The sequence below is a fragment of the Rhinolophus sinicus genome, chromosome 3 (assembly GCF_057876585.1).
Source record: "Rhinolophus sinicus isolate RSI-liver-muscle chromosome 3, RSI-T2T, whole genome shotgun sequence".
In the NCBI taxonomy this organism is placed as follows: Eukaryota; Metazoa; Chordata; class Mammalia; order Chiroptera; family Rhinolophidae; genus Rhinolophus; species Rhinolophus sinicus.
Genome location: NC_142503.1, coordinates 152,208,897 through 152,230,497, shown reverse-complemented (window position 1 = coordinate 152,230,497; position 21,601 = coordinate 152,208,897). Strand labels below are relative to the sequence as shown.

The 21,601-nt window shown below is 45.9% G+C and overlaps 1 protein-coding gene and 1 long non-coding RNA gene across 2 annotated transcripts in view; one reads left to right on the top strand and one right to left on the bottom strand.

Moving 5' to 3' along the window:
- Positions 1 to 7,931: 7,931 nt before the first annotated feature.
- On the bottom strand, positions 7,932 to 11,057 carry FOXB1 (forkhead box B1). Its single transcript, XM_019732212.3, has 2 exons — positions 10,653 to 11,057; positions 7,932 to 10,394 (listed from the first exon to the last, which is right to left on the bottom strand). Exon 2 carries the CDS (start codon positions 10,339 to 10,341, stop codon positions 9,364 to 9,366), a length of 978 nt encoding a protein of 325 aa, XP_019587771.1. The 5' UTR covers positions 10,342 to 10,394; positions 10,653 to 11,057; the 3' UTR covers positions 7,932 to 9,363.
- Positions 11,058 to 11,151: 94 nt separating this feature from the next.
- LOC109447651 (uncharacterized) overlaps positions 11,152 to 21,601 on the top strand; it is a 226,670-nt gene continuing 216,220 nt past the window's right edge. The window contains exon 1 of the long non-coding RNA XR_016020862.1: positions 11,152 to 11,396. This is a non-coding gene — a long non-coding RNA (uncharacterized LOC109447651). The remainder of the gene's footprint in view (positions 11,397 to 21,601) is intronic.

Below are 21,601 nucleotides of genomic sequence, written 5' to 3'. Positions count from 1 at the left end.
CACTGGCCCATGTGGGAATCGAACCGGCAACTCTATTGTTAAGAGCTCAGGCTCTAACCAACTGAGCCATCCGGCCACCCCAGGCAGGACAATTTCTAATAGGAATTTTTATTTTATTGTTTCCCTGTCATAGAGAGTAATAGTAACTTAAGTTTGCAAGACACTTCACAGCACTTTCATGTACTTTGCTCCACTTGGTCACTGAGACAAGCCTTGGAGGGCACCCTTATTCTTATGTGAGAGGCAGGTAACTAAGAGCTAAGAAGATCTGCTCAGAACCATTTAGACAAAAGATGATAAAACTAGGACTCAAATTCAGGTCGTCTGACCAACATGTTTTCTTGAATGATCTTGTTTGTGCAGCTGATGCTTAGTACTATTTACCACATTGGATTGAATCAGACTGAGTTGAATTGGCGTGAAGTGAATTAAAAGCACATGGGGTCAGATGTCATGGGGGACCCTTTTAAAGGACCATGCTAACAGAAACATCAGATTTTCTTCCAGCTTCTCTTCCTCTCAGCCTTCTTTCCCCCTCCTCTTTATTTCTTTATTTCTCCTCTCTGTGTTAAGTGAGCCAAGACAGTGGTAGGAGTGATCCACTCAAGGGATGGTAGTTGGGGGAGTCTGGAAAAGTAATTGTCAACAAATTCCTTGAGTTTCATCATCTTTTTTGTGTTCCCCTCATCAAAACACATGGATTCCGATTCAGAAGAATGATGTCAACCTGAGCCTGCTTCTGCTAGTTGTTGCTCCTCTTCCTGGATGCCCTCCAACCAACAAACACTCCCCAGGTGCCTGTGTCGTGTCTCACACAGTGTAAAGACAGTTTATTAAAAACAAAGACTATCTCAAGGTCAGGGAAATCAGACATGAAGGTATCACATAAGAAAGGTCAAAATGAAATGCTGCTTGCAATAAGGAGACAAAAGCTGAAGCTCAGATTCTTTGCCCTTTTCTGCCCTCCCCTCGTCCCCTCACCCCCATCTCCCACTCTGAGAGTAACCCATAGCAAAGCAGCTGAAGAAATGATATATTCAGTATCTCCTGTGGCCCTGGAGCCTTCAGACTTGTCTGTCTGGAAGACTTTTTCAGTTTCAGGGAGGGTGTTAGGGACTTAAGAAATGCTTCAGATGGAGAGTGGATCCCATTCTCATTAGATGTGGGACTGAGCAGTGAGCATTCCCTGTAGTTACACAAACTACCCAAGAGCCCCACTTAAATAGTGCAGCTCGTCATGCTGTGTAAACTGCCTTAAGATGATGTGAGCCTATACTGTCAGAAAAAAACCTTCCTTTTGACAATTTCGATACCTTTATAATTTCTGATTTTCAATAGCATTTGTTGGGCATTGGTGGTAGGACTGAACACATGTTTCACTTTCAGTATCTGATTTTGGTGTTATTAAATTATTTCGATGTTGATAAAGGAATGTATCAATGGAATTTACCAAATGAATAAAATAAAAGAATTGGTTTTCCTGGAATTTCTCAGGACCTTTCCAGCTCTAATAGTCAGTGTGTTTCTGATTCTAAGTTGAGGCAATATTGCTCTGGGACCCCAGGTAGAGGGCAGATAGCAATGGGAATGTAAGAACCAAAGCTGGAATCCTAAATTAAATCACATTATTGAATTTGCAGGGAGCTACTTGGGAATTCCACATGCCAGTGCTAATGTATTTTACATCATTGGAAACAGTGTTTAGTTAAGTATAAAAGATGTTCACTGCAACAAGCTTTGTATTAGCAAAAACAAACAAATAAAAACAAAAGCTAAAATCTGTCAAAATGCCCCATCCAACCATTTAGTATGCTACTCAGTTGGCATATTATACAACCATTAAAATAGAAGGTTATGAAAACTGTGTATTGCCATGTTATGAAAACATGGGAAAACATGGGAAATGCTTGTATAATGCTGGGGAAAAGCAATATATACAACTGTATGTATACTGTATTTTCCATTATAATTATGGAAAATATTGCAAGGAGAAATGGGCTATTTTAAAATATGCATAGGGCAAACATAGAAAAAATTCCTATAACATAGTTGTAGCATATTTACAGTAAAGACTGAATTTCTAAATGAAATTGAACAGAACCAATTATATATTTAGAAATCAATATAAACCCCTTCATAAACTACCATTTCTCACTGCAGTGAAATTCCAAGTAATTATATGATTTATTCAGCATTTGTCATTTTAAGAATTGGATAATGTTTGGTTACACAGCAAAGAATAATTAGCAATATAATTAATCAAATTGCTGTTTATATTTCTGTCAAAGGTAATCATTTTCATTCTCTTGTTTTATGGAAGGGGTCCTCCTTTTATTAAAATCAGTAGCATCCACAAGTAAATTGAAATGCATTTCACATCTTTTAATTGTACAAACTTAGTATCACAGCTGAAACCTGCAGTCAGTACTTTCATTTACTGACACCAGGAACAAAGGCCTGGCGGTCTTACCTAAGCTAAACATACAGGACTATTGTCAGAACCCCTATTCATTCAGTCAGTTCTTCTGTGTTGGGGAGAGCAATCACTCTATATACACAACCTGTACTCATCTGACAGTCAGAAATTTTATCTTTGGCTGTTCTCCCCGCGTTCTCCCTACCCACCAACATACCCTACAAGGATGAGAACTGTTAGCATCTTCCAGGCAGTCATGAAAATAATTTGATTCAGTCTGACTAACCTGTTGATCATAGAAAGGTCGAGTAGTCATTTGTCAGTTTTTCTCCAATATGAAATCATGCCAGGAATCTTGAGACAGAACATTATTTCAGTTTTTGTTTGTTTGGTGTCTTTTGTGTGTTTTTTTTGGTAACAGACACAAATATCATGGCACCCAAGGTGATAGGGAACTAACTATTCAATGATCATTTTATTGTTATGAGTAGACCTTCAGTCTATCAAATATATGTAAATAAATAAAATATGTCCTGGTATTTCCAAGTGAGCCAGATATTTGCAGCTCTGTTTCACTGTAGCAGGTCTTGTGGGGGAGTTCAGATGCCCAGAATTTTCCTGTTGTGTGAAACCATTCTTGGCTGTAATGTCTCTCCAAGGAGCTGCTCTAATTAATGCAAAACACTCTAGATACTACTTAATAAATACTAAGCTTCCTTTAAGTGGCATGAAATAAGATCCTTCTTTGAACAGTTTCTCTACATGCTACTGTGTGCTGGAATCATCAGACCAATACATTGTGTTTCAAGAAGGAGGGGAGAGAAATCAAGAGCAAAAGTAAAGTTTAGAAACAATTATTTCTGCAAACCAACAACTCTTTCTGTACTGTATATCTTGGTAAACCCAGTCAACAGGGAATACTCTGGGGAAAAAAATTAACTGAGTAAATAAAAATATACAGACTGCACAGCCTGAATCAGAATCACAATGTCTCTAAACAACAGATGCTTAAAGAATGCTTTTTATCTGCGAGCTTAATCTGCTCTAATTAATGCTCCGAGTTTGTTCTTTCAAAAGCTTGCAACTGATTTGACACCGGTTATTTGCAGACAGAGGCAAGAGGAGGCTGCCTCCAAAGAAGAACGCTTTGTCCATATATTCTTGAAAATGTTCTGGAAGGAAAATCTTCCAAGGAAGTTTTTTTTTTTTAGCCAACTACATTTTTTCATGGATAATTTCTGATTATTTCATTATTAGTTCTAGTGAATTTGACAGCTTATGAACATAAAATAACCAATTCTTCAGTATCTTTTTTTGTATCTATAGATCAGAGCCACTTCCTGTCCCCAGCTCCAGACACCAATCCTACGAATTAAATGAAGAATAGCGTCAAATATGACCTTACAAATCTTGAAGATAAAATGAAAAGGGTTCAAGGTTTTGATATACCTGGAAAAAGTACCAGGCAAAAATTTTAAATACAATAGAAAACCTTTTAAATATTTTCTCCTTCACATCAGATCTCATTTAGACTTCAAGTTTGAGAAAAATTGGTTCATCCTTCTGCAGTCACACTTCAAAAGCTGAGCGGTCTGCTTCTTTATTTTTCCCTGCTCTGTCTCTAGAAGCAGTTCTAACAGTCACTGTAAGCTCTCTAAGATGTTAACACATAAAAGTCTATTAAGTTCACCAAAACAAAAATGTCAAACATCGAAGGCACAGGATAGAAGTATTGCCACAAAATTGTCCTAATTATCTCTGCCGCATGTGGCTCATTTTTTACCCCTGAGAATGGGGAATGAAAATGTAAGAAGATTCTGACTTGGAAATTCTAACCAAAGAGTATCTTCTCTCCTGACTTTTACCCAACAAGTTTACTAACATGGTGCTCACATAGTGGTGTGTGGAGAGAGAGAGAGAGAGACAAGCAGGTGAGGTGGAAGCTCAGCTTTCAAGTCTATTGTGACACCAATGACCAGATATTAGTTAAAAGAAGAAAACTGGATGACCCAGGTGCAATTCTGGTCTTTGAAAACAATCTGTTTATGTAATCCATGCCAAGCAAGTAGGGAAGAGACTTGGAGATGTGTGTGATATAATGATGTTTATATTGATGTAGATAAAGATTTGTTTACATCAAAGTTATTACCTCAGATCTGAGTCAGTCGATCACCAAGAGCTTCTTGGGAATCCTGAGGCCCACATTGCCACCTCCACTCACTTTCTTCCCCTCCCCCATTTTTCAGAAGCCAGAGGATGCCTGCTGCATCTTGCACTGTAGTGCAAACAGATCCCCGCAAAGGGAGAGGAAGATAAAATGAATTTAAATTCCAAAGGGGTTCCAGTGCCGGTTTCCTAGTCCCCGAGTCAGCAATGTGTTTGTGAAAATTCAGCCTTTTTGTCTCCCAGTAAAAAGGAGCTAAATCTACATCGGTGGCCTAGTCTCGGGTTGCTATTCTTTGCATTTTCTATTCGAGTGAATGAGAGTGAATGAAGTGGCCGGGACCCTTCATTTGATCTACTCAATTGCATAAAGTGACAGAATTCTAATATATTTGTTTAATGCTTTTCAATGGGCTTTCACTTTTTTTGCTTGCAAATGAAGCATCCATGGGCAAAGTTTCGTCCCCCTTTAATACCAGGACATATTTCATAACTCAGGCCATGGTTTTAAGTGATCTTGAGAGGAGTTTTAGACTCAAAAAGTGGAAAATAAAGAAACAGATGTGAAGTTATTGTAAATTCCTAGAGTGGGCTCTGGGGCTATTGTGCCCCCACGGCGGGCGGTCCAGGGGCTGTGCCTTTCATGCTGTAATTGAAACATATTAATTAGATAATTTGTTGTTAGTTTAAACGAAACAAATGCATCCCCTTTGAGGCTTCACAGCCAGTGGGTTGGGTTGTTTTTGTTTTGTTTTTTTGTTTGGGTGTCTCTCTGCATATGTGGCTTTAGGAAGAAAAACAATAATTGACACTTATATAAAGAATTTGAGAACAGATCCTGACCCTTTCTGTTCCTTAAATGGATGCCTTTTTCATTTGTAAAAGTATAAACCATCCCTCACCCACCCCCACCTTGCATAAACTAATGTAAAACCTTCTGTTTGCAACTCTGCATTAGATTTCCTTCCTCCCACCCTCCAACTCACCCCACTGGAGCACCTGGCCAGATTTATGCTTCTAAGACACTCAATGTTCTTGTCTATTTGAAAGGCATTAAACTCGCTGCTATAATATATAAGCCATTCTGAGGATCATTTGCTAGCACCGCTCTTGCTAGTCTTACTCCACGTTTCAAAACCCCAACCCAGGCAATAGAAGCAGAGAGAACTTGTGCAGCTTCTCTTGAGAAAGTGCACAAAATTCATCCATTGTAATGTAAGCATTTCCCCAAATCACCGAGAAAGCCGTTTATACAGTTGAGTACAGCATGTTAAAAACCAAAAGTAACAGAATAGCCAAGTTTTCAAATCAAACACCTAAGTTTAAAAAAAACAATCCTGCCCAAATTTACAAAATTGAAAATAATCCTTCTTAACTCGATTCTCAAGATAAGACCCTGAACATACACCTCACTGGTGGTATCTCTCCCAGTTTTATTTTAAAGCTGTGTGTATTGACTTTGGACTTGAGCCAGGTGAAAAGATTTAACATGACAAAGAGAGCCATTGAAGGTATCATAGTTATAAACTTCCTTATTTGTGGGGCACTTCAGCTAAACAGGGTGTAAGTCTCAAAGCTAGGGATAGAGAGGGGTGGAGACGTGTATGTTTGGGCTGCCTTTGGATTTTTGATCAAGGTCAAAATATCATCAATGGATTTTTTACTTGACTCATTCAACTTCGTCTGAGAAAAGATGCCTGCAATTGTGAAAGGAGGGTTCACAATGCCCAAGTTATTTCATTCTTTGCAATACACCATGACGAACTTACCAGCTGAAAAGGACGTTTTCAAATACTAAGTTGAAATCACTCCTTTGCTAAAAATCAGAAAGATCTGCATCTTACTTCCATTTAGTCAATGTATGTATGTACACATCACCTAACTCTGAATTCTACTGGCTATTATAGGAAGAATATTTTACCTGACTATCTAAGCTGATAATTTATAAAATGTTTGAGGCCCATGTTTGTATGTTTCCTTCATTCTCAGTTGGAATTGTTAGTAAAATAGATGAGATTAGAATATTCTAGAGATGGCCTTAAATTTATTTTGCAGGACATGATGAAAATGTATTTAATTTTTTTAAAATGTAGGTGATTTCTTGTTGAAAACAAAGTTTCAAGAGTTTTCTACTCGGGCGGCTAAGTTTTCCAGGCTTTCTTTGGCTGATCTTGTTGATTTAATTGTGAATTGGGCTTGATGAATGAGTTTGGTTGTCCCGTCTGACGAGCTTTAGTAGCTTCATGCATTTTAATCAGTCCAATGATTCATTTATTTTCCACTTTTTTTTTTTTTTTGGCTGTGTGTGGGATCCTTCCTTTTTAAAAATGGTCACAACAGGATTAATTACCCTTTGCATTAATCCTAAAATTTTTTTCAGATAACCCTTTAAATATATAAGGGTTGCAGGTGCTAAGGATTCTACTTGTGGAGTATAGTGATCACGATTTCTACTTGGGTTTCCGAGTTGCATACAGGGTCTCCTGTTTAATCATTTTACACAGTAAAGTGTTAATCACCATTTAAGTTTTTCTTTGTCTTGTAACTTCATTAGTTGAATACACCCCTCACTCTGGAAATATTGTGACCCCTTCAATAAAGTTTCAATTGGCCTTGAGCCATAAGTTCTTGGCAAATTTAAATTCTCTGCAAAAATCTGAAGAAAAGCAAATATTTAGTAGAGTCAAGCATTTAAAGTAACTTCATTCATTTCTTTCAAATAAATGCATCAAGCATTATTTTCCCACATGAAGGTGTGAAAAGAAATGTTTAATTCAAGGTGAACAGGTTTCTTTACATGCAAGATGAAATTTTAGGGAAATTCTGAAAAAGAATATTTCAACAACTGCAATAATTTAAAGGAGCAAGGAAATGAACACTCACTCCAAATAAGATGCCTCAGAATATAAGCACTGAGTAAGCAAATCTGTTTTTACTTTTTGTGTCTCCATGTCCTCTCTCCCTGATTTCCACATAAACCTTACATTTATAGAAGTGCTGTATTCTTTTTGTAAAATGTGTATTTTAAGACAAACAAAATACTTATAGAGTACTATATTTTTTTCAATTAGTTTTTCTTTCAGCACTACACCTGTGCACCTGATCTATACTAGAAATAGTTTGTTTCCTCTTTCTGCAGAAATATCTTTAAAAGTCAATCTGAATAATTTCTCTCTCAATCTGCAAGTGCATGAAGAGTTTCCGCTGTTTTAAAAATAAGATAGTAACAAGACAAACTACTCAATGTATTGCAGAAAGCATCTTAGAGAAGCACCACGTCTGTCATTTGTAAAGTTGATTCTTTGCAGCAACTCTTCAAAAACACACAAAACTAAAATTTGAATTTACATATTTTAATGAGAAAATATTATTTGGACTAGGTTCATAATTTAATGTAGACACCTTTTTAAAATTCTTTGTCTTAAAACAGGCATGCTGGGAACAAGGACATCAATATTTAAAATGCCATGCTAATTCTGTACAGGGAGGGAGAAAAATGAAAGGTAAAAATTTTACAGCTCTGATGACACTACAACTTTTTTAACTTAAGCGGGTCACACCGGAACAGCAGTTCGTTTTTTCAGCAAATTACCTAAGACTCTAAAGGAATACAGCAAACAAAAGTGCATTTTACACAGTGTATAATCATTCCTATTCACAAGCATTTACATCTCTTGGCAGCCCTTAGCTTCTTGGAAAAGTTCTTGTAGCAAACAAACAGGACTTGTCCCTGGGAGACCTACCCGGTGACATCTCCTTCATGTTACCAGTTTATCTAAATTCTTCCAGGGTTGCCCTTGATGGTGTCTTAGTCTGGGCTTAGTTCATTTTCTTTTCCTTCCAACTATAAAATAAATAGCTAAAAATGTCTCTAAGTAATCGGAAAGTTAACATCCCAATTAACTTTCCCATCCCACCTTCCCTCCCCTAAACGTGGCCAGAAATGAAGAGTAAACATTCACATTACAACAGGTAAAGTGGGCTTTGCCCGCTAGCCCGCCAAGCAATAGATTCAAGTTCACTGTTTACATTTTACCGGGCGCTTTGTAAACAATACAAGGTTACTTTTAGTTTTGTTTTGCTTCTGTTGAGGACAAGCCTCCCCTTCCCAGTTTGGCAGCCTCTCACCTAACTCCCAGCTCCTGGAGCCTCTGGCAGGACACAAAACCCAAAACAAAAAACTCGGCAGAAGCCGGGGAAGCAGATTCTCTACTCTGGTAAGCTGCGGTCCGCCCTTCCCCTGCCGGATGGGCGGAGGCGTGTGGGGTAGGAACATTAGTGGTCTTTTTTCGCGGCAGATTTCCAAGACGACAAGAGATCCGGCCCTTCGCTGGGCGGCTGCAGCCCTCAGCGAAGATCTGCTCAAGGAAACCTCTGAGGCGGTTCCTCTGTTGGAATTAACTGCGCTGAGTCCGGAGCCCCACCGATCCCGGCGGAAGGAAGACGCACTGCTCTCGGCGAAGGCGGGAGGCAGGATTTCCCCTGCCTCTTAAATGGGAGGGGGTTTCCGGGGCCCCCGGGATGGGACCGCTTGGCTCAGGTGGCCCCTGCCTTCCCTTCCTGTGGGGGTAGGACAACTCCCACGCGCCTCCAGGCCCATCTGCAAACTTTGTGTTTTGTCTCCTGGGTCCAAAACAAAGTTCTCATGGGGGAGACAGGGTTGACCGAAGGTGAAATGGACAAGTCAGGGTGGCGGTCCCAGGGGAGGGAGGGCAAGACTGGGAGCGGGGGAAGGCGAGTGCGCTGGCAGGGAGGGGAACAAGAGGGTCGGCGGCCGCTGCGGGTCAGTGCACCGCCACTGAGTGCAAGGCGGAGGCCGGGCTGGTGAGCGTTTCGCTGGGAGTGGCGGGGCTGCTTTGGCTGGTGGCTGTTTGCGAGGACGTGGGGCTGAGTGAGGGTGGCGAGTTCGAGAGCAAGGTCGGAATGGGCGCCGGCAGCGCTGGCAGCGCGGGCACTGCGGCGGGCGTGGGCTTAATGGGCACCGGGATGGCGGGCAGCGTCTGGCCGGCTGCGTGGCACAGAGGCTTCAACGGCACGCCATAGGCGCTGTATTCGCCACTAGCCATGGAGATTGGGGTGGCAGAATCGATCATGCCTGCGGAACCGTACACGTGTGGCCAGCCAGTGCCCAGCGAGCTGCCCATGGTAGTCAACTGGTTGGGGAGCGGGTAGGCGGCGGGCACTGGCTGCATGGCGGAGAAGGCCAGCCCCCCTGGCATCTTGTACTCGCGCGCGATGATATTCTCGATGGCGAAAGGATGCTTGAAGCCTGAAGGCTGCGCGACGCCGCCCAGGTTATAGGCGGCGGCCGGCATCTGCGGCAGGTGCGTGCCGGAGGCAGCCAGCGCGCTCAGGCGCAGCTTGGCCTGCTGCTGTAGATACTGCGCAGCATCGGCGGGCTTGCTGGGCGCCAGGTGGTCTGACTTGAGCACCTTGAAGCGCTTGCGGCGCCGCAGGAAGCTGCCGTTCTCGAACATGTCCCCGCAGCTGGGGTGCAGCGCCCAGAAGCTGCCCTTGCCTGGCTGGTCTGGCCGCCGCGGGATCTTGATGAAGCAGTCGTTGAAGGAGAGGTTGTGGCGCAGGCTGTTCTGCCAGCGCTGCGTGTTCTCACGGTAGTAGGGGAAGCGGTCCATGATGAACTTGTAGATCTCGCTTAACGGTAGCATCTTCTCCGGTGAGCTCTGGATGGCCATGGCGGTCAGCGAGATGTACGAATAGGGCGGCTTCTGGTCGCTGTACGTGTTGCGGCCCGGCCGAGGCATCTTGTTTGCCCCCTGTTTGCTCTGGGTCCGCACGGGCCGGCGGCTGCTCGGATCTGAGAAGAGGAAAAGATAATGGGACGGGGGGCATGGATGCACAGACAGACACCGCGAAATCAACCAGGCCGAGTACAGACTTGGGGGTGGCGCGTAGGGGCTGCGGCGCTGGACCAGGTGGCACCCGCGCTCTTTAGCCAGCAACTTTGCGTGCAGAGTGGGGCGCAGTCAGGGGGGTGGGAGGCGCAAGGGTGGTGTGGAAATATACCGGAACTGGAGCGGGTACCGGGGCAGGGATGCAACCGAGAGCGGCTCACCTCAAAGTTGCTCCAAGTTGCTCGTCCGCATCCGGGATGGAGCTCCTGCTCGCCGCGTCCTTCCTGGCACGCAGCCGGGGCACAGTGTCCCAGCACGGCTGGGCTCCGCAGCTCAGCCTCGCAGCGCCCGGCGCCGCCTGGTCCTCAGCGCCTCTGGCCTTGCGCTCCGCGGGCGGCGGAGCTCGGCTGCGAATTATCGGCGAGGATGGTGGCGGCGGCGGCCTCGGGGCGCCGGAGAGCGCTGCTGTGGGCTCCGCAGCTCCGCGGAACTAGGTGGCTGCCTCCATGTCCTCCCTCGAACCATCTGATAGTTTTAAGCGGTGACAGGAGCAGAAAAGACCCCTGTAGCGGCGCTTCATTAATGTGCCACTTCTTAGCTATCATATGACAATCGCCTTGGGAGGAGGAGGAAGAGGAGGGGGAGCAGGGGCTGCAGAGGGAGGGGACTGGGCGAGAGGGGAGAGCCTGGCCAGCTCCGGTTTCTTTCACACCTATTTACGTGGACACCTTGGCCAATAGGAATCACTTCTAGCTCAAGACTGGGCGAGGGGGAAGAACCTCGGCCACCGGCGGGGAGCGGGACACGCCGGCCAGGGTGCACGTTGTGAAGGTATGAGGAGGCGGCGGCCGCGGAGCAGGGATTCAGGCGACCACTCATGTTCACAGACCGAGCTGCTGCGCAGATGATGTTTAACATGGAAATTGCTTGGCTGGGGTGTTCTGTTTCCTCCGCATTGTTATCGGGTTTGTATTGTTTGCTAACTTCAGGCACGGCTTTCCCCTTTTCCTGTGCTTGGCATTACCCGGGGCTGGTAGCATGGGTTATTATAATGAAAATACACCCTTCTCCCTCGTCCTGCCTCCCAGAGGCAGGTCAAAGTTTGATTTGACCTTCCTAGGCTGCTGCCTTAGCTCTGCACAGTGGGTGTGTAGCTTTTAAGTGATGGGATTTTAAAAATTCTTATAAAAATATAGTAGGGCAACCCTGTAAGAGCCCAATTTGAACCTAACTATATTGACCACATTTAAAAGAAATTAAAATAACGTATGTGGGCGACTAGGCAGGTCTTCACTTTAAGTCTTCCAGGAATTTGATTAGACACAGGACGAAGGCTCTGCGGCTGTTGGGACAGACCTGAAAAGGGCCCGAGTTTGTCTGACACGCTTTATCACTAGGTGAACCGCAGGATCTCTTGCTTACCCCAGGTGGTTTGAAATTTTAGGAGTTAGGCGTTGCCTGGAAGCTTGCATTTTACAGCCGGAACTTTCTCCCCTCCCCCCTTTTTTGCATAGAAAGAACCTGTTTCGAGTTTGGAGAGTTCAGCAAAAGCTGCCTGCTACCCCACTAAAGCAGCCATACCTTCTAGACTTGCAAAGAACAGGGGAGTTTAACTTTTTTTTGAGGTAGGAGAGGGCGGGGATTTGCCTCGGGTCACCCTGCCTGCTGAGGGGCGGCAAGCTCCCTTCTGTTCTGATTTGTCTCAGGAGGTTCAATGAGATTATTGTTATTATTATTATTGTCGTTGTCGTCATCAAATTGCAATGAAATAGTGAGTCGACCCCGCCTGCCTGCACGCAGTGTAAGAGTAGACTCCAGGAGTTCCCACTGGGTTTTGCATATTCTTCAGCCTTTATGGTTTTAAAAAGAAATTTCTTTTACCATGATGTTAAAAACTCAGTACTTACAGCTCACACGGGATCAATCATCTTCAGTCTAGAAATGTGCGAACTTTTTGTTTCTTTTTCTTTTGAGAAGGAGGAAGTGGTGGTGGTGGGAGAGTTCTGAGGTTTTGATACTTTTCGTGATATTAGAGCATTATTTGTGGAGTTGTTTGGGATTAGTATTTAAAAAAAAAATCTTCCAGTGCGCGCGCGCGCGCGTACACACACACACACACACACACACACACACACACCACCATTAACCAGTTTCAGAGATGGTCAATAACTCACCAAAACGTAACTTAAACACGATGAATTTAGGAGATTAAACAATTTCATTAATATTGAAATGGCTCTCGCGCCTGGGCTGTCTCGCTTGAGATGCAAGCGCACGTTTTTCAATATTAACAGAAGTGCTTGAAGAAAAGAATAATGTCATCTTCCTAATTCGGAAAAAATAACCAGGAGGAAGAGGTGGGGGCGCGAGGGTGGGGGAGGGACGCTGACCTGTCTCTGGGGGCTCAGATGGAGGACAGATAAACTCCGCTGCTGAACCAGCTGGACCCGGTTGGAACCTCTGCCGAGCTTCGGCGGGAAGCAGCGGTATTTGGTGGAGCTGTATGCGCTTTACCTCCTAAGGAGGTGTGGCATTTCGGGGCTTATTTGGTGCGGCCACGTTTGGCTTCAGGGTCCTGGGATGGGAGGAGCTGGGGAGTAGGGTAGCCTGCGGGACCCCTGATGACGAACGGTAGTGAGGGCTTGTGTTACCCAGATGGAAAGGCTTTCCTGCTCCAGAAGGCAGCTGGTGGCCTCGGAGGTCCAAAACACAGGGTGCTCCTATGGACAAGGCAGGAGCGCTCCTGGGAAGGAGCATCGAAGTCCCTACGGACTTTTAGGATCCTCTTAGCAAATATGTGCATACTAATATATAGAGTTTAGATAAAATATTTAAAATGGTTGGTTTCGGGATATGGAATTATAGGAGTGAAAGATTTCTGTTCCCCCAGTGACAGCTAGGAAGATTCTTTTCTCTTGAGTGTGTGTGTGCGCGCTACCGCTTTCGCGCTTGTTGAGGGTGGGGGATGGCAAGAGAAAGGTTTTCTTGTTTTAACAATTGGCATTTTGTTGTCTTGAAAGGGACCTTTGTTTAGCTGTCGAAATCATTGCGTGGAGTAAACAGAAGATTAAATTATAAGAGTGGAAACGTTTGGGTTAAAAAACAAAAAGCCAAGTTTAATAAATCTTTGTCCATTTCTCTGGGAAAGTTGTCATCACCAAGTTTGGGAGATGTGAGGATACAAGTAGGAATTCGTGCTTGAGGAATCTTCAAAGTTTGGCCAGGGTGAGGATGGGAGGTGAGGTTCATTGCCTACCCCCAGGGCTAATTAAGGAAATCGAACCCGGTAGCACAAGTTTGCCTTGATGGGGGTGAGGAGTTGTGAGATGCACATTTAAAACGTGTCCTTGGCTACAACATTGTGTTTTGATTCCTACTGAAGATCCGCAAAGCCCAGGGGAAGAGGGAGAGGATTTGCATGCTATTTACAGCGTTTTAAGACTGGTATTATGGCGAAGGGGGTGAAGGGGGGAGAAGAAGCACTTTCCAGAAATCTTGAAAAGTGCATCAGAGTCTATTGTACAGAACCCAAAACAAACAGAAGCTTTGGGGAGGGGGGCACATCCGACCCGGAGGCTTAGGGAGTTGTTGGGAAAACTGTATAAAATACACATAAGTCAATTATACCCATGTGTAAACCAAATGGAAATCTCTTTCGCGCAATAGCCATTCATCGCCTCCGCGGAGCCCACCACCGACCACCTTTCTGCTTGGAGAGTTTGCAATAGCCTCTTTTCCCACAAGCTGGACCACACACGGCTACAGATTTCGTAATAATTTATGCTAATTTCCCTCCATAAATCCACAATTCGCTTCAGTGGCACCCGGGCTGCTGAGGGAGTAAAAAGGAGACAGAGAGGTGACAAATACAATATTGATTTTGATTCCTTCTGTTGTCAAGCAGGTGTATATGTGTGCGTGAACGGTGGGGCTGGCGTTTGGGGGCGGGGGCTGTAGGAGAGGAAAACCTTGCCGAGCCCGGCCGGCCCCTCTATCCACACTCCAGAAAGTAACGCACCCTGGTTTGTTAATATTTACCAAACACCAACGGGAGGTGGAGGGAAAGTACCCGGCAGCTTCCGAAGGTTTCCTAGGCGCCAAAAACAATACCCGCCTTCCCCACTTGGAAAGTGAACTCTGAGCTGCCTGGAGCGTTTCGACTAAGCCTTCCTTGGCCCCCCTCCTCCTCCTGTGGCGCTCCTCGCCCTTCCCTCCCTCTCCGCGAGTCTCTCCCCGCCCCCAGTCCGCGTCTCTGCTCCCTCTCCTCTTTACCCTTCCTTACTGCACCCTTCTCCCTCATTTCCGTTGGCTTCGCCTCCTCCCCCCCCCCCCCCCCCCGCCGCCTTCCATTTTTTCCATCTTCTCTAGCAAATGGGCTGTGAAATGTGCCGGCGGTTGGGGGAGAGGTGGAGGGCTGGTGCGGCGATTTCAGGTTTTAGGGTCTCCTTCGGCCCGCCCCACCTTTCCAGGCCGCCTCCCTCATTTGCCCAAGTTCTCCGCTCCCTCTGGGAACCCGCGCTAACGCACCGCGCTGCTTTGTCCCATCAGTCATTCTTCACCAAATCTGCATTTTGGTGGCGTGAAACGACTTAGCTTTCCTTTCAAAAGGATTTTGTTCCCGGGGCATTCAGCACTAAAACAAACTCCCTCAGCCTGTCAGCGGTCAATTAAAAAAAAAAAAATTGTCGTTCTGAGTGTCCTGGGGGGTGTTTGTCCCCGGAATCTGTGCGCCTCAGCCACCAAGCACCCCCACCTGCCACAGCCTGGCTCTAAGTTCTGCAGGTGGGGACTAGAGTGAACCTGCTCAATGAGTTCGCTCAACCTGGGGCCACGAGAACCAACGATCTTGCGGGTTCATGGGCCTCAGAGACCCGCACCCAGTTGGGCACCTCATTAGGGGAAACCCAGGGACCATGACTCTCCCCCGAGTGCCCTGGGAGTTTGATTCCGCACTGCCTGGCCACTTCAACCGAGTCTGGCGGGAAATCCTCCTACCCAAAGAAGAGAGGCAGGGGAGGAGACACATTGTGTTCTGGTGCCAAGGGCCAACAGGCAGTGAAATGACTCTGCTCCCCCCCTCCCACAAACACACCTCTTTGCCATCGCCCCCCACTCCCACACCCGTGCACTAGGCCCCAAAGTAGCACACCTGTTTTTCCCAACTAGTAGGAAAGAATGTCTGCCAAGGAATTTGGAACCATGTATTTCATTGGTTGGTGACTGGGTTACATGGGATTTGGACCTTAGTTCATAACAGGGAGGTTGGAAAGAAACTTTTGATGAGTATGTTGTCTAAAATCAATTCCCTCCCTGTCCAATCTTGCTGGGTTCTAAGAAAGGCAAGAGTCTCCACCACCTGCTCAGTCTTCTCTCTCATCCAAACTGGGGGGGGGGGGGGGGTTAAATTCAGCGGTGTCCCCTTCTTAGTCCCTGTCACCTGGTAAGGCCTGGTAAGACCTCTGATTGTGGCACCTTGTAGTTAAAACCTAGGTTTTCCTTGGGTTTGGGAGACAAGGTGTGGCAACACCTCACCCCTTTAGAAGTATTTTTCCTAGCAGCTGCTGCAATTTGCAGAGTAAAGAAGGCTCAGTTTTCCCTCCACCTCAAGCACAAAACAAACAGTAGCCAGTGTTAAAAGCCAGGTTCTGCTAGACTTCCATCCTCAAGAGGTGCTACCCCCACCTGTAGTGAACAGGCAATTTCAGTGCCTGTGAAAACTCTTGCCCTGCTGGCCACAATACCCTCTCTTTCGAATCAGTGTGCTAAATACCATTTGGTTTTTGCTTGCTGTGATTTGCTCTGAGATTTCAAGCCTTAGTTTCCAAATCCTAGTCCTCCTTTGCATGAACGATTGCATAGCTTTAAATTGAGCATTACCAAACCTACAAATGTATTTGTCTAAAAAGTTATTTGCAAAAGGTTGGTGGAAGGATTTTTGTTGTGGTTGCTAAACCCTCACCATAAGTTTTGCTCTGCACTGTGCGAAATCGAAGAAGCAATTCAATTCTATTATTATTATTGGAGGAAATATTGCTAAAGCCACCTTGGTATTGAAGGGATTAACTTGCTTTTCTCCCAGCCCCTAACTCTGGGGTTAAGACAGCAGTAGATCAACTGTATAATGTGTGCACTGTTCGCTCATTTGTACATGCAGAACAAAGGTTGGACTAAGCCAAATTGCATTGCACTTGTGAACCGAGTCCCGATGTGAAGTATCTTTTACAGCGGGGGGAATGAGAACAATTTCGTGTATGTCTAAAAGGGAATAACAAAGCCACTTTCTCGAGCATCTCAAAGTGAAGTAGCGAGGCGTGACATTCCCAGGGTGAGGAGGGACAAAAGCAGGGTCAGGGGGATGAAAAAGAGAATCAAACAGCCACTTTCACATGTCTGCCCTCAACTGCTGCACCTCTCCATAATAGGAAACAAATGTTGTAAAAGGGGGGATTGCTCCCATTCATTCAAAATAGCAAATGATAGCTAAACAACATTGTCAAAACTGAATCAACTTCTGTGCAGTACCACCCAGAAAAAGGTATTGTGTTTTGTTTAATAGCGGGGTGGAGCAAGGGGTCTTTTTAAAATTTTTTTTTTAAGAGGAGAGGGAGAGAAAATCACCCTATACTTTTCATATTAATTTTCTTTGTCAGGAATTAGTTTGCTCAGATCTTGAGGGGGAAATCAGTATCTCTGGCTATGCACCCACTCTTAAAAGGTTATGTTTGCAGGAATTTGGGCAATGCAGGAACAGGAAGACGATTTTTAGCTTTCTAAAGTGTTTCTAAGCTGCCAATAAGTGGGAAAACTGTTTTAATCTCCTTTGAATGTGTTATCCAGAAAAAATAAGATGATGGTTGCAATAGGATATTAGGGTAAATCCTGTACAGTAGACTAAATGTACTTTGCTCATAAATTGGAATAAAATCGATTCTGGGAAGAACTGCAGACATGTGAAATGGAGAATATTTTGCATCCATAATATTTGTTGGTGCACTCTGCCGTTTTGTTACGAAACCGGATAACCTGTAGGTGTCCAGCCTTAAAACCCCGTGCTTCTGCTTTGTTTGTTCAGGCTGACAAGGCAGAGAGCTTAACCCGGTGGACGTGTGCTTATGTGTTTTCTTAATGGCAGAACCAGGTTTTGCTGAAGAGCACAGCAGCCTTTAGATATAACTCGCTGTTTCTGGGAAGGTTAAAACTATTTGATCTCTCTCTCTCTGTCTCTGTCTCTCTGTCTCTCTCTCTCTCTCTGTCTCTCTCTCTCTCTCTCGTTTTTTTCTTTTCTTTTTCTTTCTTTCTTTTTTTTTTTTTTGTCTCCATGCTTCCCCCGCTGAGCTGCCACCCACAAAGCGGGTTTGAAAAAGAAAGAAAAGAAAGCAAGCGGCTGATCCTTACTGGCCTCCCCCAACGAAGAATGGCTAGGAGGCGGGGACTGGAGGGGCCTGCAGGGCAGCCCCACGCTCGCCGCCCCTGGGCGGCGAGGTCCTTCCGCTCAGGCGGGTCTCACCTGGGACTGGGGCTTGGTTTAGCTTGTCCCCACGCGGGGTGCCAACCTCTCGCTGCGCGCCCTGGTCCTTCGCAGCGCCCCTGCTTCGGGCGTTGAATTTGCTCACTCTTGGTGAGTTGCTGTCTATTGACAAGCTTTAGGGAGAAAGCAGGTTGCCCCGAGGGCTTACTGACGCCCCCACAAACAGATCCACCGCCCTCTGCGTTCCTTTATGTTTGCTTCCTTCTTTCCTCTCCCTCTCTCACATTCTGGTTTCAATTTCTGCAGCGGTGTGAACACCAGATTTTAGGTCCGTAAACAAACTAGCTACCTTCCCAGCAATGCAGAATGTCCGAATCCGCAGTGCATTTCCTTTTGTACCCAACTCGCCCAACCTAAAGAGATGGAGAAAGGGAGGAGGGAGGGCGGAAGGAAACAGAAAACTCAAGCATCCCCGCCCTCCACCCCCATCACCCGCACGCCTCGGCGGTGTAACGGGAGCCCGTGATGAGTGGGTGGCTCAGGAGAGTGGAATAAATCATTAACTACCCTTCATAGCATCCGTGCAGTTTTAGGAGACTTTGGAACTTCTGATTGTGACTGACATCGCTCACCGCCCCCATATCAGTGACTTTAGTAAGCAACTCCTCACTTCCTCATTTATTTAATATTTTTATTTGGTTAGAATTTTTGAAATATATATGTATATATTTAAAATAAATATTAAGTCGGCACTGCCATTGTATCCCCTTAAAGTGCTCCCTCCTCGCAATCTTTCGGGTAAATCCAGAACCTCGGAGCATTTAGTACTTCCAAAAAGACTGGTCCCGCAGGTGATTTTCTTTGGAGCGATCACCATTTGTTTGTGGTTGCCATAGCGATTTGATTGGCGGAGCCGTTGGCTTTCCGTCACTGAGGTAGGCTGTGGGCGCGCCGGCCTTAAGAAAACCTCTTACCTCTCACTTCACCCCACCCAGCCCCCAAGCAGTTTGAGTTCGTAGTCTTTAGCGCTCCTGAATCCCCGGAGCTTGGGGAGGCGATTGATCTTTACGTTCCGTCCGTTCATCCTCTTGTCACCTACTTTTCTTTAATTGAAAACAAAAGCTACACACAAACAGGGTAAAATAGATGAGCCATACAGCACGATTCAGATGCTCCCCCCACACACACACGTCTTTTACTCCTTTCCGGAAAGACAGGGAGCCTTGGGCCTCATAGGTTCCCCAGATCTTCCTTCGGTCATTATGAGCAACTTCGATTTTCCTTCGCGTCCGGATCCCCGCGACCTGTTGAAGACGCCGAGTCGCGGCGCGCCAAGCTCCGCGTCTAAATTGGTTATGTAAACTGCTTGTGTATTTCACATTATCATCCCGCTGTCTGGAGGCAATGTAGATTTTCTAAAGATCTAATGAATAAACAACCAGCAACTGCTGGCGGTGTAATTTACATTGTTAATGCCTACATGTGTATAATAAATATGCATTTGTATGTCTTCAAATAAACTCTTTTTAGTTTCTAACCTGTGGTGTTTTTTTTTTTTTTCTTCAAAAAAGAAGGAAGGGGTGGGGGGAACCTCGTTTTCCCTAAGAACAAGAGTTATTTCACTTGCGTGGATCTAGTGAAAATGGATCTATCGTGGAGCCCAGATGTAGGGTCTGCAGCCCGGCTGTCCCTCCCACCCTACGAGGAAAGCTTGGCTGGATGAACCTGCGCACTGGCCTCGCTAAGTAAGGGAGAACGCGCCCAGGAACCGAGGGGCGCGGTTTTGGGGGCCGCAGCGCTTCTCGAGGGAGTGGGAACCGGAAGAGAAGGGACAGCATCCACAGAATCTGGGTACTCCTCCCCCAAAGAGAAGTCCCAGGGGCTTCTCTCAATCGCAGCTTGGGTTGGGAGAATCGGGGCTGCTGTGGCTTCGACCACCTCTGGGAAGAGTACCCGGGGAATTTTTCTACCGACGACGTTTCCCCACGCGCCTCTGTAGACAGCATTTCGGACCAGCCTGGGGGGGCTGCAGGGAGGAAAGAGAGGGCTCGGGGTCGGGGTGCTACACTATGCCCTATCAGCCACTTCCTCCGGTACGGCAGCCTCTCGGAGGGCAGCAGGAACACGGCAGCTCCTGGGAGAAACCGCCTTCAGAGCCGCGGGGTTCGGACCCAGCCTAGCTGCTGTTTTCAGAAGTCGAACGCCCTCCCTGCACGTCCCGCGCTGCTTATTTCAGGCCCGGCGCCGACGTTTGATATCTCTCCCCTCCACCAACCAGGTGCCACTTTCTTAGCGCGCTTGAAGGCAAATGTCTCATCTTTTCCCGTACTGGATATGGAATACATTATTTTAATTAAGTCTATGGCGACTTACTTTCCTCTGAGATCTATTCCACGGTGCAATTAGGAACGTATTGGTGCTGGTTATATGAATATTCAGGAGCGTGTCAATTAATTAGCAGACAGAGGAATCTCATTATGGTGCTCAAAACCCTTTTAGTGTTAAGCAGAATTAAGGGAGTATTTGGTAATGCGCTGGATTAGTGAATATTTTACTGTGCACTCATTTAACTTCATTATCATAGCACTTACACTACTCTCTGATTTTATTAATTAAACTGCTCATTAATTTGTCCAAAAAAAGATGAAAGTTTTAATGTGCCGCCCAGTAACTTGGAAAGTAAACTTTCGCCCGCTTGGGTCTTCGCTGCCGGCCAGAAGAGGATAACTAGATAGCGGCTTGCACAGCCGGAGATAGAAGCGCGATTCCCCACTCCCTCCACCCTGCAGTTTCAGGGAGCGCAGTGACCTGGCTTCCCGCACTCGGGGAGCAGCGGAAGGTCTGGGAGGAAGGGCAGCGACCGGACACCTTTCGCTTTTTGCCTCCCGGGATGGCTTGGAAATGAATCGTCCTTCAGGACTCAAAAAAAAAGAAAGAAAAAAGAAAGAAAAGAAAAAAAGAAAGAAAGCCTTTCGCACTTTCACCGGAATGCGGGTGACTGGGCGCGGAGCGATTTGTTCAGGGACGTGGAAAGTGTCCTGACTCTTACGGTCCGCGTGCCTGGACGCCTCACCTCCAAGCCTTAAGGCTCGCTGTTTCCCAAAGGCTTGCGCAAAATGCACTTGGTGGGGTCAGCATCTACAACGCCCCCTAAGGGCCTGCTGAGCGCAGCAGCCACGTCCCCGGACGCTTGAGGCCTCTGCGGGAGTACCCTGCCCTAGACCTGGGCCACCTCTGAGGCATAATCTGGGTTTGTGCCCACGTGGGGCTCACGCCCACCTGCACCTCCCCCACCCTACCCTGAAAGGTTAGAAAGACAAATATTAAAATTACTTGCACAAAGGGAACTGCTAAAGAGATCCCAAATTAATATGCATGTAAAATTAATTAGTTGCATTTCGTGACATCAAAATAAGTACCTGGGAAACAGAACACCTTCTGGGCATTGGGAACATATGCTGGAATTAGAGTTAATTGACTAATTACATAAATTAGGCATTAATTTTGCAACACATCAAGTATAAAAGATATCTCAATTAATTGTGCATAAATTACCAGGTGAAACGGGGCGGCGGTCCAGCCAGGATCCAGGTTCTCCGATCTCTCTGTTCGTTAGGGCCCTAAACCTAGACGCTCAGGTTGCCACAGGCTGGAGGATGAGCAGAGACCCAGATTTGCGCGAGAGTCCCCGCCCCCGCGCAG

Bases quoted from the DNA above. Each gene is read 5' to 3' on its own strand.
- FOXB1 (XM_019732212.3), bottom strand. From the start codon at position 10,341: ATGCCTCGGCCGGGCCGCAACACGTACAGCGACCAGAAGCCGCCCTAT.